General features: G+C 37.5%; 1 protein-coding gene across 1 annotated transcript in view; it reads left to right on the plus strand.

Moving 5' to 3' along the window:
- Window positions 1-12200, plus strand: part of LOC139131436 (C2 domain-containing protein 3-like) — a 37961-nt gene extending 25761 nt beyond the window's left edge. Inside the window, exons 36-46 of the mRNA XM_070697472.1 lie at window positions 218-382; window positions 796-901; window positions 1695-1948; window positions 2475-2619; window positions 3081-3138; window positions 3312-3439; window positions 5028-5093; window positions 5595-5890; window positions 6948-8249; window positions 8794-8935; window positions 10977-12200. Of these exons, the coding sequence (XP_070553573.1) occupies window positions 218-382; window positions 796-901; window positions 1695-1948; window positions 2475-2619; window positions 3081-3138; window positions 3312-3439; window positions 5028-5093; window positions 5595-5890; window positions 6948-8249; window positions 8794-8935; window positions 10977-11174 (2860 nt within the window). The 3' untranslated portion in view covers window positions 11175-12200. The remainder of the gene's footprint in view (window positions 1-217; window positions 383-795; window positions 902-1694; window positions 1949-2474; window positions 2620-3080; window positions 3139-3311; window positions 3440-5027; window positions 5094-5594; window positions 5891-6947; window positions 8250-8793; window positions 8936-10976) is intronic.
- Window positions 12201-19160: the final 6960 nt, after the last annotated feature.

Genomic DNA, 19160 nt, shown 5'->3' on the forward strand with positions numbered 1-19160 from the left:
TAGTGTAAATTTTACAATGTTTTACAGCTGGGGGTTGGGGGTTTGGGGGTTGGTACATGAATGAATGGGGGTCATCCTAAACACCTACCCTGGACTCCCGACATTGTTGATACATGTACCATACTGGTATGACTACATCTTTCTTGATTCATATTTCATAATGCCTATTTTACCTATCTGATTGCTCCAGTTAATACAAATTTTGCTCTCTAAACAGGTATCTCAGGGAAGAAAGACTAGAATTACAATTATGGGTGAGCTACAACTCAGATCCATCTGGTAGGAGTGATAGCAGACCAAGACACCGTGATAAACTGATTGGTTGTGCTTATGTTGATATGTCAGTACTAGCCGACAAAAGAAGACAACACCACAGGATCAGGTAAGTGCTGCATCCTCAAGTTTTTCCAGTTCAGCTGTTTCAAATTTTGTCACCTTTGTAACCCTTCAAAATAATTCTTTGGTCCTGAATAATTCTTTGTACATGTACCAGATGTATAACTTGTGGTTTCATCCCATCCTGTGAAAATAATGTGAGTTGTGTAATGTTTGGTTTGCACATATCTGCATGCTGTTTTTATACATGCAATAATACATGTAATAACAAACTTAATGTATTCGATAAGACATGAGACATGCATGGGCCTTCCCAAACCATCCTACAAATTTATTGCATAAATCAAATTTTGAAATTTGATGTGTTATGATTGAGGAATTCTAAACCATCAATGAAAATTGTATTATCACAATGTATAATCACATTTATGTGTTCAATGTGTTTGTGTTTTGTTACAGTGGTTTGTATCCGTTATTCAAACCTGGATCTGTTGACATGGGTGGAGCATGTATGAGAGTACACATCAACATGAAACCACACACAGGCAGATATGATCCTACCAGGGTAAGGAAAAACATTCAAACTCCTGATAAATATATCAGCGTGGTAGGAAAATGATCTCCAAAGGCCCTCAACATCACATGTGTACATGAATAAATATTTTGCAAAGCTGTAGATCATCCAATCATTAGGATCAACTCATTGTTTATGCAATGACAGAATTGGTAACCCTTTGAGCGCCACAGTCAATTTTTGTCGCCTTTATTAAAATATACTCTTGTCAATTTTTTCAGATTTTTGCCAAAATTTTGGTAAAAAACTGCAGCCAATGAAATGTAATGTCCATTTGGTCCAAAATTATCAAAAATATTGCAGAAAAATTTCATAAAAATTGGTAAAATGTTGCAGTAGAATTTTGGCGCGAAAGAATAACAGCGCTCAAAGGGTTAAGCATGGGTCAAACGCATAGAGAAGTTTGTTACTGGTAGTAGTAACAGAACTCACATAAAATTGTACAGCTTTGCTACACTGTATGTCCGTATGAGTAAAGTTAGGGGGGGGAACATCGTACAGGTACCATGAAGTTCCTCTGAAGTAAACTTACTCAGTGGTGTTTCTTTGGGTAAGTAATGTGAAGTCTGCCACAGAATGAAAACTGCACAGGAAATTAGGCTGCATTATCAATAATTAGAAGGCTGTATAAAATTTGTATAACTCATACTTCACCCCTTGCAGTGCATTCCCATCATTCTCAATAGAGTGGATGGACTCATGTTTAAGGAATTGGAATGAACAAGCTACCAAACATAGATGAAAAACTGAAAACTTTGTTTCCAATCTTATCATCTTTCACCAGGATGAGGATGAAGACATCCAGATGAGTCGTCATAGTGACAGTGTACGACATGGTAGAACTAGACAACCAATCAGCAGTGACTCTGCACAAGATGAACTGACATCGGAGGAGATAGCAGCCAGGGAGAGAGAGATGGAGATTGAGAGGGAAAGAAAAAGACTGGAGGAAGAAGAGAAGGAGAGGAGGAGGCCCATTGCTATGAAGGTGTCTGTTGAAAGGGCCATGCATTTGCCACTTGTCATGGATATGGGAAGGTAAGAATTTTGTGTGCAGTTTAACTTTACCTTCAGCCCAACAGAAATAGGGCTGGATTAGATACTCCAGTTGAGTTGATTCACCATTGTATTTGATCAGCACTGATCCATAGTAGTCACATGCCAATGTTCATGTCCAATGACAACACATTTCATCATCATATTTATACATGAAGCTAGCCTTTACACATGTGTCAGTAAGTTTCATGAATGAAACTGACAGCAAACACTGTGTGTGTCTCAAATGACTCCTGTTCTTTATCATAATTGAAGCCTGCCTTACTCAGAATCTGAATTGGAATGATATATACATGTATGGTGTATTCTGGAGTAAATAGTGAAGTGTTGCAAATTTATGACCTTTGAACCTGCGTTAGGGTTAATCAATTTGTATATTTATGTTGCTGACTATGATGTTGATACCTGTACTCGGTACTTTTCATTGGTGACACTCACAGCCTTGCCTGTGTCACTGACGCAGACCAGGAGGAATGCCATCACAGGATTCATTGTTGTCATTTCACAGATCAAAAACTTGCAAACCAAACTGCTATGTCACATACAAAGCCGGTGAAGATTTCATTCACACTCCGGTGGTGGAGGGTAATGATTGCCCTGTGTGGGAACATGAAGAAGAGAGAAAGATAACGAGAAATGACATCGAAAATAACGTAAGTCCTTGATTTCAGATAGAATGAATGCCTCTCAGTCATGCGTGTACACACAGTGAATGCATTTAAGTCAGAAAGTTGTAGAATATGACATGTACATTAAGTTGACCCAAAGACCGTAGCAATCTCACTTATATGATACTCATAGACCATTCTCTCACAAAAGCTTTAAATTATTTCTGGTTGTTTTAACTGCATGGTTTCACACACAGTTGGTGTTTAATGCATTATCATCAATATATACGTAATATTTGTGCAAATTCTGGTAGAGTATTGCCAATAAAACTCACCAGGTCACCTCATCTATTTTGTATACATGTTTTTGTACGACTTCCAACCTCTGGTCATAGAATGTAAATATGTGTTGTACTTTCTGTTGTACTTGAACTTCATATTAAGCATATCCTCATGTGAACATCTTCATTGTTATGATTCCAATATTTGGATATCCAACATTTCAGAGTTTGGTGTTTAAAGTTTGGCATCGGTCGCCCAGCAGAATGACAAGCCAAAGTCCAGGTATGTGGAATACGGTTGTCTTGTAGTCTATTCAAACCCCTCTCATTAAATCTGTGGTGATTTCCTTACAATACTTACATGTATACATGTATATTCAGATTCCGTAACAAATAAATGAAGCATTCCAATCATGATTGTTCATACATGTATATCTTCCGTTTTTGTGATTTCAGACAAAAGCAGTGACAGGGTGTTGGGATTTGTATCGGTTGATCTGGCACCATTACTGGCTGGTTTGAAACAGATCTGTGGTTGGTACAATATCATGGATTTCACAGGACAGTGTCAAGGGCAAATCAAGGTAATGTCAGTTCAAAATATTTCCTTTATAAGTTTTACATTTTACCAGAAGAGCACATCATAAATATCCAAGGAAAGTAATTCATATATTTGAATATCCTTCATTTTGTTAAAAGCCCTGGTATATTGTACAGTGTTCGCGGTAACTTTTTTCTCCTCGCGTACGGCATACGCATTAGTCTGCTAAAATTGCGTAATGGCTGTATTTGAGTGCGTAATTTCACTTCCGCACTCTGTTGATGAAAAAACTGACTGCAAAATACAATGTGCCGTTCAATAAACCTACACTACATATTCGGATTGTACGATGTAAGATTATTTTAATGAAAACAGTTTAACGAACAACTTGAACAACTGGGCTGTGTTTCAAACATGCTGAAACGTAACAAGGAAGGGTATACATGCGACCGTCAAAACACATCGGGCAACCCAAAAGAGTTATGGCAGTTTATCCAGGCGCGTCTGGCAGTGTTCAAAATTTATCAGGATTCCGACGAGCTCTAGCGATGAAAATCTCCCTGGCACGGTCAAATCGGAATTCACCTATTGGCGGGCCTTCCATACTCAGTAACATCAAACCACGTGGTAATGCACAGTTGGCATTTAATTTGTTGCAACATTTCTGTCAATCACTCACAAATAAGTTTAAGAAACTATCCCTCGCCTGAAAATTAGCAACGTGTGTCATAGGCACAGCTGACATGACACTGCCTTTGAACTACGATGCCGATTTTTCAGACCACGCCCAGAGAATCCGAAACTTTCCACACAAAATGAGTGATTGACAGAAATGTTGCAACAAATTTAATGTCAAGCGGCACTCATCTCGTCTGGTTGTCGCCTAAGCTCAGTCGCGGGGAGTGCTTTTGAAAACATTTTACTGTTATCCTTTGCGTATAGAAAACGCATAACAATGAAAAAAATGCGTAGACAGTCAATTTCAATGCGTAAATACGCACGTTTTTTGCGTAAACGCGAACTCTGATTGTAGACTATTATATTGCTGCTTTGTCAATACCTGTGAATTTTGTGATGTCATCCTCCCAGATTATTACTGATAATGTATCCTATTATCCAGTATTGTGCCCCCAGATGTTTTCTACATCTAAAAATTCCCTAGCATTCCCAAACTATAAAATAACAACAGTAAATGTACCCCTTCATGGACTAAAGCAATCTTTGCACTCTATAATATACTCAACTTCGCCTCGTACATTATGTCGTGCAAAGTTTGTTTTCGTCCATTATAGGCCAGGAGCGGGTACATTTTTACCATACTTAAATCAATGCAATGCTTATGGAGGCACCAGTGACAAACTGTTTAATATGTGTAAAAATTTTCATTCCCTACAGAACTAAATGTCTGAAAGACTGTGTGTAAGAGAAAAAATAGAATTCAAAGTTTTATATAAATAGCTTTGGTTGTAAGACGAATACATGTATCTGTACAAAGTTTTAATATCATCAACTCATATTTGTATACAGAATATCTGTAAAAGGATTTGTAGGCATTTTTATAGTGAAGTCAAGAGTGATACTGAATGTTGCCATGGAAGATCGCTGAAGTTGTTACATATCTTTAATAACAGGTTGGCATATTACCTCTGGAGGGTATCTCTCCACTGAAGAGAAGAGAGAAACCAGTCAGTGTGCCTGTAAGTCAATCAGTTACTTTCTACTGTCATTCTGATCATAGGCATGATGTGAAGATACTACATGTTCTATCTGGATTTATTTTTTCTTAATCATTTTAAAAAGCTTAGAACAATCAAATTGCACACAGAGAAACTTGTCCAAAAGTAAAACAATAAGTGATATTTAGCAATTGTTAAACCACTACTCTTAACATTGACAATAATCAGAAAAGTTATCTTTCAGAAACATGTCATTTCACAATTTAGTAAAAGAGAAGTTTCTCTGTAACTTTGATGACGATGCAGTCTATATGTTTTTCAACTTTTCATTGCGTGTGCAAATCATATTTTGTAATGTAAAGTTGTCAGAAACAAGAAAAGATATGCATAACTTAAACAAAACAGTACTACATTTGATGAGGAAAGGACTTTTTAATTTTTGACAATTTTATTCATAATTTTAGTAATATATCCAGCTCAGCCTCACAAGTGTCTTTGTTTTTTGTGAAAATTTGTTTGCAGTCATCTCCTAGCACTTCAGCTAAATTTTCCACCAGTGCACGTTACGCAGCTTTCCCAAGTCACTTGGTTCAGTACCCAGAGCAAGCAGTCAGGTTAGAGACCGAACACAAGCCACCATCTCATTATGCAGAACACTTCGATAACGTCAAGAAATACCACAAGAATCTCCAAGAGCAGAGACGAGAACACCTCAGAGAGCTCAGAGAAAGAGAGAAATCAGATGAAATTCATCATGTTCCCACAAGTGGCTTGATTGCCGATTCCGCTTCGTCGTCATTGTTGCTGTCAAACCTAAGGTAATAGTCCTTGTTACGTTCTACAAGCCCACTCTGAAACAGAGCAAATAAATGCAAATACTGTTCAAGGACGGCTCCTGATAACATTTATAATTATATCATACCAGTATATTGATAGCACGAATAAAGCGATCTGATTGGTTGAGACGTGAAAATAACCTATATATAACGATAACAAATAACCGTGCTATATCCGTGATATAGCACGGTTAGCACACACAAGTTGTTGAAAGAGCAAATATCCCTTTTTGACATTCCAAGAGAGAATTTCAATATACTGAATGGTATAATAGCAATTAACCACACTCAGCGACGGGTACACCACTCAGTTTTGACCAGTTCACTTCATATATGCACTGACTATCCCTTGTGCATATATGTTGCGAACTGGGCAAAATATTGTTGTATACCATTGCTGGGCCTGCTATATTGCTTAAATATCACAAAGAGCGTATATTTTGTCAAAAAAATTTAAATTTTAAGTTAGTTAAGTTTTCAGATTTTTAAAAATGTTAAAATGTAATGAATCATTATTTGCTGTGATCATCAAAGGTCCACAGTTTCCTATGAACAACAAAGCAAATTTGTGAAGTCGGTGAAACAACACTCGACATATGTTTGGCTGACTGTTATTGTTTCTCAATATGACCCTACAGACCCTAATTTATGTGCATACCTTCAGTTTCTGCCAGAAGACATTCATTTGTGTTTACTTTAAGTTTAAAAATACAAGCAGTGGCAAAGTACCCTTACATTACTTGAAGGAACTATATGGGTTATTATCTTGTTTGTGATCTCATATTTAGGTGATTTTTAATGCTTCACGTTTTGTTCTGAATTTTCTATCAAGGAAGGACATTTAAACACCGGGACTGTGGACAACAACTCTGGCGAAAGCAGTCACCATATTCGGCCAATACGTTTAATTCACACAGAACTGAAAGAGCTCTCACTCTTTTAATCATGCTGAATAAATAGAAATTCCATAGAATCACAGTGTGCTATATTTATATTGCTCAGTTGACCTAGGATAACATTGTATTGTACTTTCCTGCAGGAGACAGATGCAGGACTTGGATGACATGCAGAAAAATATGCGAGAGAAGCTCAGCAGATATGATGACCTTTTACCTACATCTATGACCTCTGAACCCCAGCACCACACAACTGGCGCTTCTTATGCCCAACTTGCCGACATACTGCACGGAACAGTCAGTGACGTTCTGAATTCACGTCCGCCGCGACAAGAACATTCAAAGCCAAGAGAGTCGGCCAAACCTCCTCATGAAAGGAATGGTGAGAGGGATTTTAGAAAGGTGCAAGCTCCATCAGGACATGATCTACCTCAGGATGATATTGTGGAGGATATTCATCCTTCATCTTATTCCTCCAAAGAGGCAGAAGATGCAGAAAACCTTGACAACAGTGTTCCTTTCAGTGAAGAGGAAAGTGACCATGAAGATGGTGATTTGATCATTCCGAGAGCTCTCAATGACATTTCATCTCCAGATTTCAGTAATTTCTTGCCTGAATATTTAAGAGACAGACAGGCTGGGGGAACGTATACCAAGCTGAGTGAGATTCCAAAATACGATACTCTTGAAGAGATGCCAATGGAAGACTCCTTGTCAGATGCTCAGAGACATGACAGACAAGATGAGAGAGTTGAAGAAATATCTCCATGGTCGTCACCTACAGGGGAAGAATCACCGGCAATGGTTTCTGATCAGCTGTCTTCAAAAGATTATGCTGATGACGGTGATGGGGTCGGAGGTCAGAGCTCCGAGATATCAGCTCCCCATGATGATGCACACAGTGGTGAGGATGATCAATTGGAGACTGCGCAGCACGATGCCAGGAGTGAGCAGGATGGGTACGCGGGGGATATTGACGACAGCCAACAAGACATCCCAGCAAGTCCAACTGTCCAGCCAGACCCGTCAACAGATCCTGCCACACAAGGAGATGACCGTCCCTCACAGCAACAGACAGATGACCAGACCTCTAATGGCTCTGCACAAGAAGACGCCAGGCCTCCTCATCAAGCCAGGTCATCTGAGAGCAACGATGAGATGTCTGGGGAAGAGAAGATGACACAACCGAGTCAAAGGTCACATGGAGATAAACCAGAGGAAGCAGTGCTTCTGGAAAATGTCAGTTTAGATGCCAGTGATGAAAGTAATCCTGGATCAGGGGGACATGTAGAAATCCCACACACAGACAGTGGTGATGGTATGACTGATGTGTCGAGTGGCAAGAGTGACATGCAAGCTGAGAGTGACAACTCTGTGGTACTGACTCTTGATACAGAACAAGCTTTAAGACAGGAGATGACCCATACCAGAGAAGAGCCCAGACAGTATCCTTTCTTCAGAAAGACTTCTTTTATATCCATGGGCAAACTTTGGTTTGAACTTACTACGTGCTGTGACTAATAAGTCAGCTTTGAGCTCATGCATGCAAAATGTTCAAATACTTTAAAGGCCTGTGTTGGCACCAGATTGTCTCATCAGAAAATTTACCCACCAGATTACAATTTCAAGCGAAAACAAAAGGCTATCACACCTCCATAATCCTCTTACAGACTAGAACAAAGGCGATTCCAAGCGATTGCAAGTCACAGCACCAATGACTTTTGAAAATGTAACAAACTGGATATTTGTGGTCCGTACACAAGATAAGCTAAATGTATGGTGAAATCAAATTCAAATCAGATAGGCTGTACACAATAGGCTACAATACTTGTAATCTTGTTCAAACTTAGCGTTTACGTGATACACCAACTCTTAGTGCTTCTCGTGAGATGAAATAACAAAGCCGATATGTATATGTACGGTTTTGTTCACTGCTTATTGTATAGAATGTGGGTAAAAGGTTTAATTCCATAACTTGATTATGTTCAGACTGACATCATCCAGCAATGACAATGATGAAGTTCCAAACTTTTTCCTGCCACCTCAAGACCTGGAAGCCTCCATGAGAGCTTTGAGAATGGCAACTGCATTGTATCCAAGATCTGAAGCTAGAACAGTATCATCTGATGAGGTAAGATTTATATTCAATCATTACAACGTCTGCAACCCAATCACCGCTAACTACTGATCAAAAACCAATAAAATTAGCCATGGACAACAAAGATAGCAAGAGACTAGACTGCAACTAGTTATGCTTTGAACAACTGTGTCAACATATGCACAAAGGTTAGCGCCCTCCTCTGAAAAATACAAATAATGAAAGCTAAATGTAAAATATATGCCCCCTTTATGGCAAACATGAAGTTCCCCTGCCTTGTGATTAAAAAAAAATTATTGAGTTTCCCATATTTAATTTTATAGATAGGCTCAACTTCCCCTGTCCCTGTTTTACAAGTAGCTTACCCTCTCCTCGTTTTTTCCTCAATCCTGGTCCTCAAGCCAATCTGCCCTGCCCGACAAAAAAACTAAAATCTGCTCCAGCTAAAAATATATCTGCTACCCAAGCAAAATTAAAATTTCCCCTACTCTCAAAAAATTGCTCCCAAAATAGCTTTTTTGATGAATAGCTTTGTTGGCTGCTCCTGCCAATACCAAGGCAAAATCTCGAGCTACAGTACTACAGCTAAGTCCTGGACTACTCTCATTCCAAGCCATGTTTGCAAATACACCACTGCATTGTGGATATAAGGTGAACCCTAGTTTGCTGGAAAAGGTAGCCTAATTCAAAGCTTCTACTCCTCATGTCGGCATTCTGCATGGCATAATGGCATGTCTGCATTCTGCATGGCATAATGGCATGTCTGCATTCTGCATCACATAATGGCATGTCCACATGTCCACATTTTGCATGGCACGTTCGCATATTGTATCATGCGTCTTCATTGCGCATGATCAAATGTAATTTGGCATTGAATATTCTTATAGTCAAATTCTTGCATTCTTCATGTAAGAATGTCAAGTCTTCATATCCAAATAATCGCATTTTGCATCTAATCATTTCATGTCGTGATGACAAAAGGAATGTAGTAATTACAAATGGCATAGCTTAATTTTGGCAGGCATTCAACGCCATACCCCCTTTGTATCTGTTGATACAAAGCAACTCTAATCAGTTCTTACAATTGTTCCCAGCCTAACTAGATGCTGCCTGATCTCTTGCAATCTTTGTTGTCTTTGGCCAATTTTGTTGGTATTTTTATCAGTAATTCAAAATGCTCGGGTTGCAGGCATTGTAAATGCTAATTTGTCATGACTTTGTATGTGTCTCACAGCAATTATCAAATTGAAGATGAAGTTGTTTACAAGTACTTGCAAAGAAGACAACTTGCTCTAAATTTCTTTTCAGGCGTACATGCTTTAAATTCTAATTAAGTCAAGTTGTATTCCATTATTTGCCTGAGGTTGTATGTTTGCCATCCATCTTCACAAAAAGATACTAAAAAAAGTGCAATTTAATAACTTGAATGTCCAGTTAGGAACAAAATAGTGTATGTTTGTGATTGCTGATATGATGAAAAGCGATTTCAAAATTGTAATATGGTATGAGACTCAAAGAATAGCAGTGAAAATAAGACATGTATATATATATGTCTGTCATATGTCAAATGTACAATGTCTGTCATATGTACTAAATATTGGTACTAATGAAACATATTTTATATACAATATTTCCCAATATTTGAATATAAAATGGCCGCCATTAACTCTAAGGAGAACAATAAAATTTTTGATTTTCAAAAACTAAAACGATGAAAATTTTCTTGCTCCAAGAGCTTTAAAATGAGCCCTCACAAATGGAAGATTAGAAAAGAATTATAAAAGTTTTAGCGTCCAAATATCTGTCCCTTAGGTGCATTCCACCTTTAATAAACATGTCAATTCTTTCAATGTGGCAGTGATTGCTGTGAATTACTTGTCCTCGTGACACCAGACCTTGGAGTTTTGCCAGTATGGCAGTTTTTGTTGAAAGACAAATCTGCACTACAGCAAACTTTGTACTTTACCGATTATGTCACATGAATGTCATAGTATGTCTTGTTTAATAGATTACAGTGTTTTCATAAACATATACCTCTCAGTAAATATATTAATTTCAATTTTGTGTTTTTCAGAATGATGAAAGATCACAGTACAGATCCCAAACAAGACGGGAGTATTCTGAAAGAGTCGGGAATGCTGCTGGAATTGACAAAGAAAACAGTGTGCCTGGAATTTCAAGAGTTAAGCAGGGTGTGAGGCCAACACCAACAGCAGAACAAACCAAGAGAATTGCCAAAATATTTTCATCCAGATTTTCTACAAAAGATTAACCTTGACTTTGATTAATGGGCGCAGACTCCTTAGGAAAATTTAAACCTATATTTGTGCATGTTATTTATGAAGAAATTTTCCCTCATCTTTTATTTAAATTTTTATAGTGATGGCATTGCACATTTTCTTCAACTGTTCATTTCATCTGTATTGACAACACAAATGAACAGAGTAATATATATGTACGTGATAGATTATTTAATGAGTAGATTGATTACTTAATGAGTTGATTGATAAGTAAACCAAACACTGTTTACATATGGTGATAACATCTCCAGTCATATGACAGTCAGACATAAACATCACATGACTGCATGTGCACGCTGCCATCACATGAACCATGAATGGACCGATTTACACATGTACTGTAAATATGATTGCAATAGTGCCAGCGCTTGTTATTTGATGAGTCTGGGAGACTGAGGTATGCAGGCCAGAAACACCCAATCCTTGTGATAAATTGCCTCCTTAAGGTCATCAACTAAAACAGCTAACACACTTTTATAAGACTAGCTGTTCGTCAACATTTTCAATTCACCAAATTCCATCTTAGCAAGGTGAACTCTTTAACATAGTTGTATCATTTTCTGAAATGTACACTACCGTATTCTTAATATTGTATTCACTTCTGACTTTGTAGAACAGCAGTGACCCATGTGTGGCTACAGTTATTGAGTGAATGCATACCTCACATATGACCTTTGTAATGTACCTGGGTCAATCATTTGCAACAGTTTCCATGAGAATGCATATCCTTTCCACACACATAACAAAGTAAAGTAGAACCACTTTCTCAGTTATTGTACGTACACTTTGCTGGTAAAGTAGAACTTTAAAATGTATCCTCAACACGGCTATATTTTAATCAATTGCAGCCTACACTGTAAATCACACCAGGGACTTTGCTGTGGATTTCCTATTATGAAATCACTGTTTGGTAAATACGTTTGAACATATTTTAATGACGATATTTCTGTAAATGAGTAAAGCTAATTCAAAATAAATATTTTATTATTTATATGATACTTCTTTGAATGAATTTGAGTTTCTCAATCAAAACGAATTCTTCTGCTTTTTAGGTTGAGAGGTGTTTGACCAAATGATCCATTTACTCATTTGTAAAATGTGCAGTGTGGGTTAACATGTGAATAAAACACATTGTGTATAGTATTACAACGTTACTGCCAACAAATGAATTCTACCCAAGACTAGAATTCAGTTGTCAACAATAACTTTAGCTGTTATACACAATTTTTACACATGCAGGCTGTGTTGACGCGTTGAAGTCAAGTTATTTCACCATGATGAATTGAGTAACGATGTAACATTGTATTTTACAAAAGAGAACAAAAATAATGGAAAACTCATCAAAAGTTACAATTTAAATACACAGCCAATCTGAGCAGCATCTGGTTAAAAACTTTGCTTTATATGGGCTGATGCCGAATGTATATTATCATGAGTGACAGCAAGGTATTGATCAGCTGTGATGTGACAGGCGTGATTGTGAAGTGCCTTGCCCAGTGACCAATTTGTCCATTGAATATTTTGATATTTCCAACTGATTACGCTGTCATGCAAGTATACAGTTCCCCTATTCTGGTGGAAGAGGAAATGCCATGGGCAGCAAATCAACTGATTTTTAGCTCACTTTTACTTCATAATATTATGATATTTATAATATATAAACTGGTTGAGATGTAAGTAGCTGAATTTTTGTTGCAATTGGCCATGTTAGCTAAGTGTTCCCTCCAAGCCACATTATTGTGTCATTGACTCAAGAATATCCTTTTTGATGCAAGGAATTTCACATAATGGTATTACATGGTATGGTGTTGACACAAAGAATTTCCAGAAATTCTGACATTGACTCAAAGAGTTCAGAAATGTAATCGGTTAGAGGCTACACTTGTAGCTTGACACCTACAGAGCTTTTCCCAGTTATCCCACAATGCATTGCTGTGGCTGTTTAAAAGGGTGTACATGCACTTGGAACAAAACACAGTGTTTGTTGTTTTACACATACTGTATCACATTGTCAAGTAATACCGTTAATGATGCTGAAAGCAGTTTTAATGCCTTATGCTTCAATCGGCACAAAGGTATCGTCTAGGGTAGTATCAGCCACAAATACCATACTCACCTGGCGCCAAAAGCACCATTGGAGCAGTAAGAGGACTGGGGGCATTACAGGGCATATTACTCAAGCCTAGCATGTACGCTGAACACATGAAGGAACAGAGAGTTTTTAAACAACATGACATATTATATACCGTTCAAGAAAGCCTCCCCTTGGGGCAAACTGTCTTTTCAGGACAAAATGTACAGGTGATGTCATACAAGCATGAACAATGAACACATACAGAACAGAGAGAGAGTTTAAACAACATGACATATTGTATACCATTCAAGAAAGCCTCCCCTGGGGGTAAATTGTCTTTTCAGGACAAATGTACAGGTGATCTCATACCAAATTGCTTTGTTAAACTTTGTAGCCTGCCCCACCCAAATACAAACACCTGTAGTCAGTGAGATAATAGTTGATGCATTTAAGTAGTTTAAAGTACAAACTGTTTGTTATTTGACTCAATTTGTCATGAAAAACATGTTACTCTGAGGAGATGCCTACTGAAGTAGATTTAAGAGACAAACTTGAAAAATAATTCAGGGTTTATCGGCCACTCTGAAAAAAGGATTGCCTGTGGGTGATGCTGTATTAGCCAGTTCCTCTGTGTCACTTGCATAGAGAAATGAAAAAACTGTCATTGTTGTAATGTCATTTCTTGAAGCTCTCTCTATAGACTCATGAGAAGAAGCATTTTAGAGAAATGTATTCAAAATTTTGTATCTCCGCGCTAGATTTCAATGTACAGTGCCAAGATTTACAAAGGGCCCTGCAAAAGTGCTGACTCAGCAGTTCTTCACATCCAGCTTAATAAGCGGAGCATCAGCAGTATCCTCATTGCTTTGTCCAGAATAGACTTGTTTCTCTACATATCTGAAAGTTGCCTATAGAGGAATCATACATGTATAAGAAATATATGCTGTAAAGAAATGACAGTGCTTCAGTCTGTATCATCTCCCAACTTATAAGAGTGATATTGGTCATAAAGCAATGCCACCTGCATAAAATTAAATTATTACGATGTACTTCTATACAATGTATCTAAAAAAGTAAGATGAGGACAGTCACACCACTTTTTCTTGCCATGTTCTTTATCTATGCACTGTCATAAACGTATGCAATTATGCAGAAAATGAAATATTCATACTTGTTGGTTGTCATCTACCCAAACAAGATTGACATGTTGCCATTTGAAGAATTAGTTCTATATCTTGAGTATCTGCCTATTTTGATAACATAGATAACTTGAAAGAGCAATTTATAAAATTTATAAAATTTCTTCAATGGCAATCTCTTTTGGGCACTATGCTAGAGAGAAAAATTGCCAACAGGCAAACTTAATGTTGTAATGTGTCATATGCATGACTGTTATCATTGCATATGTCGATTTGTCATTCTTATTGAAAAGTTACCATTATCATTCCTTTATCTCTCAGAATGATTAAAAAATCTCTTTACAAATCCCTAACATAACAGAAATACTCTCAAACATACTGTTGGAATATACAAAAACAGTAAGCCTGGGATTTTAAGAGTTGAACAAGGCATGAGACCGACACCAAAAGCAGAATGGACAAGAAGAATTGACAATATTTTCAGCCAGAATTTGTAAAAAAATAGCGTCAAGGAAACTGTGCTCACATTTGATCACACATGGTAGTTCAAATGAACAAAATACAAGCTATAGAGTGAGGGTGGTTCATGGTTTCTTTGAACCTTGATGAAGAATCTGGCAGTGCTAACAATGCTACCACCCCTACATGACAATGGTATGCACCAAAATGCCTCCAAGCTATTTAACAGGGATGACAGTATCATAGTCAAATGGGGAAATGCCAACACTAATCTACATCTACCAAGGAGCCTCAAGCGACATATGTACATGTATTTTAGGACCCTGCAAACTAAATTTCAAAGAATCAAACAATGGATAAAAAATTATATATTACCTGACCCAGCTGGATTAGGGGGACAAGTTCCCTATCTAGCATATGAGATCTACCTAATAAGGTAATTGCATACAAATTTTCAAAGCAATCTGACCAGTAGTGATTGAGTTTTGAGTATTTACCCACTATACATTTGTTCTGCTCATTTACATATCTTGATTATGACAACTTCATTGACACATATTTCCAGTTAAGCAGTTTACAGTGCAGCATGCATCTATGCACCAAATGTGCGGCCATTCTCAAGGTTTTGAAATCAGACTGAGCAATTCTAAGAACAAGATATTTGGCATTTTTGACCAAAAACAACAAAAGTTGCCCCAAAATTAGTTTTGCAGGTTTCATCATGACGTGAAGAAATTGACTTAGATCATGCCTAGAGACCTTCATATTCAAAGCATTCTAAAGAGTGGTGTTTGTTTTCAGAGATTATTTTGATCAAAAGAACGTCCCAAGAATAAAAATATGCAAGTTTCACTACAATTTAAACCAAACGAAGGACTCTACACATTAAAATTCAAGCAAGTAATCAGACAAATGGTTCCTCCTTGGAAATTTTTTGATCAAAAACAGGAAAAATTGCCCCAAAACACAAATATGAACATCTCACCAGAATTTGAACAAACCTGACTGAGGTGACCACTATGGCCCTCCATACCAAGTTTCTAACCCATCAGAGAAACGCTTTCAGAAAAAAAGGATTTTCTTTTACCAAAAACAGAAAAAAAGTACCCCAAATACATATATACAAATTTCGGACGGAAATGCTGCCAGCTGACCATGTAAGCTCTGCATATGTACATATACTAAATGTGAGCTAAAAATATTTATGCTGATTTACAGTTGAGATGACTTGGTGTAAATATTTTCCCTCCTATGCCATTTGCAAGCTCATACTATTGTAAGCTCTGTCTATCATGCAGCTCTCCTTACACACTATTCATTTTATTTTGATAGCAATGTATGTGTTCGTACTGACTTCTGACACCTGTGTTGTAATAGGGTCTTACAAAAGTTCTAAAAAGCTCAAAGGCAATCACTAGTGATGAATAGCAGGCATGATTTGAGAACCATTTGATGCCAGCAAACACATCAAGCCCAAGTGAGCTTTTAATGAACCCTGTAAATTTTAGGCTGCGTCGGCACTCGATGGTACTGTGTGCATACCTTAGTAGCTTCGGCATGTGCAGTAGATGTAAATAAGACATATACACTCCTGGTGACTCTTTTTATTATCAAATACAGTAATATGAATTAGCTTTCAGTTGTACATTTGGTTTGAAGGTATTGTATGAAATATCATTTGAACAAATCAAGCGCAACTACATTATACATATCATTATTGGAACTATAGCTGATTTTGTGCATTGTCTCATAATGCCAGGTAAAAATGAAATTTAAGTTGCACTGATTTAATGTTTCTATAACTATTCAAATGGTTGAAAAATAAAATACCTGTCAACTTTTGGTAGCACCTAAGGTATGCAGATGCAGTGGGTGCCAAAAAATTCTGTATTCATCTAGCGTCTCTCCAAGCGCGGAGGGACAATGACTCGTCGAATGTTATGACGGCATATGTGTAACTTTTGACCTCAGCTCATATCTTTGTTGATGATCTCATTGACTACAGCGAAAAGGGGGTGCATGCCTGCAGTTCGTTGATCTGTGTACTTTGTTGAGTAAAGTTCACACACAGTCTACAAACATCTTGCTTGCCTTTTGAGCTGGTAAATTGTCTATAATAAGCACACGGCGAAATTTTGTGAAACAACAAAGGCATCAAAGGAACTCTTCTTTCTTTATAAAATGGCATTACGTGGAATAAGACCAGACCCATTGTTACAATCGTTCTGGTCCATAGTGTGTAATCAGGAAGTGAATCATCATTAGCATCATTAGCATCATTGATTTGTTTCAAGGATGTAATAATATTAAAGTATGGATATATAACAGCGATTCAACTTATTCTTGGACATTGTAGTCTGGAAAAAGCTACCCGAAATGTATTTGTTTGCTCGACAAGGTTTGGGCAAAAGAATTACATGTTTATCAACTGAATGAATGTTCATCAGTCATACTTAAATATGTACATGCAGACATGCAGTTATTGTACGCAAGTATGTACGTGTTTTGAGATATGTGTGTGTAATTATGTATTTACTGTGATAAAATGCCATTTCCTGCTTCCTTTGGGAGGGACAACAGATTTGGGCGTGAATCCACCTCTTTTCTGACATTATCTCTTCACTAATAATTTTTGGCTTACAGAGCCAATGAAACCTGCTGCCGATTTAATTGCCGGCAATCAATCACACAGAGAAGTCACAATGGAACTTCCCCAGAAGCAGCCACAAAGATATCAGGCGGTAGTACCGTCTTGTGACTGTTACCATTGAAACGTTTCAGGGACAGTTCACTTTTTACGATTCAGGGTGGTAAAATTCTCCTTTCACATCCGTCAAAGTATTAGAACTCCTACTTACTCTAAAACATGATTACTTCCTCGGAAGATAATTTTTTTTGTAAAACTTGATGGCCACCCAATCTCCATCCCACCCTTCCCCGTGCCCCGCTGCACACCACTGGTCAATTGTGTAAAAGCCATCATTTGCCTGTATTCTGTTTTTTCACTTGTGTTATTGTTAAAAACATAAGTTCAAGTCTGGACGACCTGAATTTGATTATCAACATTCAATGCAATTATATGGTTCCTGTGCCTATATCGTATACATTTGGCCCCAGTTTATAAGGGAAACGTCATCACTTACGGCCTTGGGGCTCGGAAGAATTTCATCGGAAACTGAAATTTCGAGTAACTCCTCTGCCAGCCATGACTAATTTGAGTAAACCCCTCTCTAACACAGAAATTTTCACTGACCGCCCCCTCCCACTTAGAAAAGTTAATTATCAATACATGAGTGTTTTGTAAAATTTAAAAAAGACCTTTCATTAAAAAAGACCTTTCAAATCCTGCTGTACCCTGCTAGATTATTATCGGTTATCTTCTGACAGTTGAAAAAGGTGAAACCAACAAAATGAAAGTCGCAACAAAATGTAGATATAAAAACTCACGCTGTGACAAGTATCCAACCATGATATTGATGGGCATCATGACAGGATTTTAACTAAGACATCAGACAGGGCACAATTTAAAGTATAGAGGGGAGAACACGCCGGAGGCTGAGATGGAAAGTGTCAGAAGGGTGTCCTCTATCTTGCGTGGAAAATGTTGAGGAATTGTGTGCAATGGTGCAGTCTGGTGCAATCTGAAAGGTGTTTTTGTTGTTTTTACTAAGTAAAACTGTTAGAACACTCGAAGAGGGAGAGCACGAGAAGGGGTGCCCCCCTCTCGTATCGAAAATTGATGTGTGAAATGGAGCAATCTAAGAGGTGTTTCAGTTCATTTTGTACCACAAATTGAGCACCCCCCTTCTTTCTCTCCACATTTTGAGCAACCCCCTTCTAGCTTTCATTTTTTTATGAAGGCGCCCTAAGGTATGGTCTGCGCAATGTCTCATATGGAAAAACTTCCAAAATGTCGTCATCTTAACTTAAACCAAGTACAGAGCATAACTGTATTATCTTAAGCAGATCATATTGTTTTCTGTGATGTTGGCCCGAAGTACAGGGTCTGGACTAAACCATGTATCATAGGGAAACACTTCCTGGCTTTTTTATAAGAAAGCTATTGATGTCAAAGTTGCAAATAAATTTATTGAATAACATTATCCTAAAAAGATTTTACTTCATAGAGAAACATCATTGAGTAAACATAATGTATCAAGTATCACATTTTGTGTTGACACTTTGGTTTGCCTAAGTTCTGCCAAAGCATTTTATGAACTTGCAATTTTTACTCTGCTCATGAAAGCTATTGTAAGGCATGCCTTTATAGACTTGTCAGGAGTTGA

Source organism: Ptychodera flava, chromosome 4 (genome assembly GCF_041260155.1).
Source record: "Ptychodera flava strain L36383 chromosome 4, AS_Pfla_20210202, whole genome shotgun sequence".
In the NCBI taxonomy this organism is placed as follows: domain Eukaryota; kingdom Metazoa; phylum Hemichordata; class Enteropneusta; family Ptychoderidae; genus Ptychodera; species Ptychodera flava.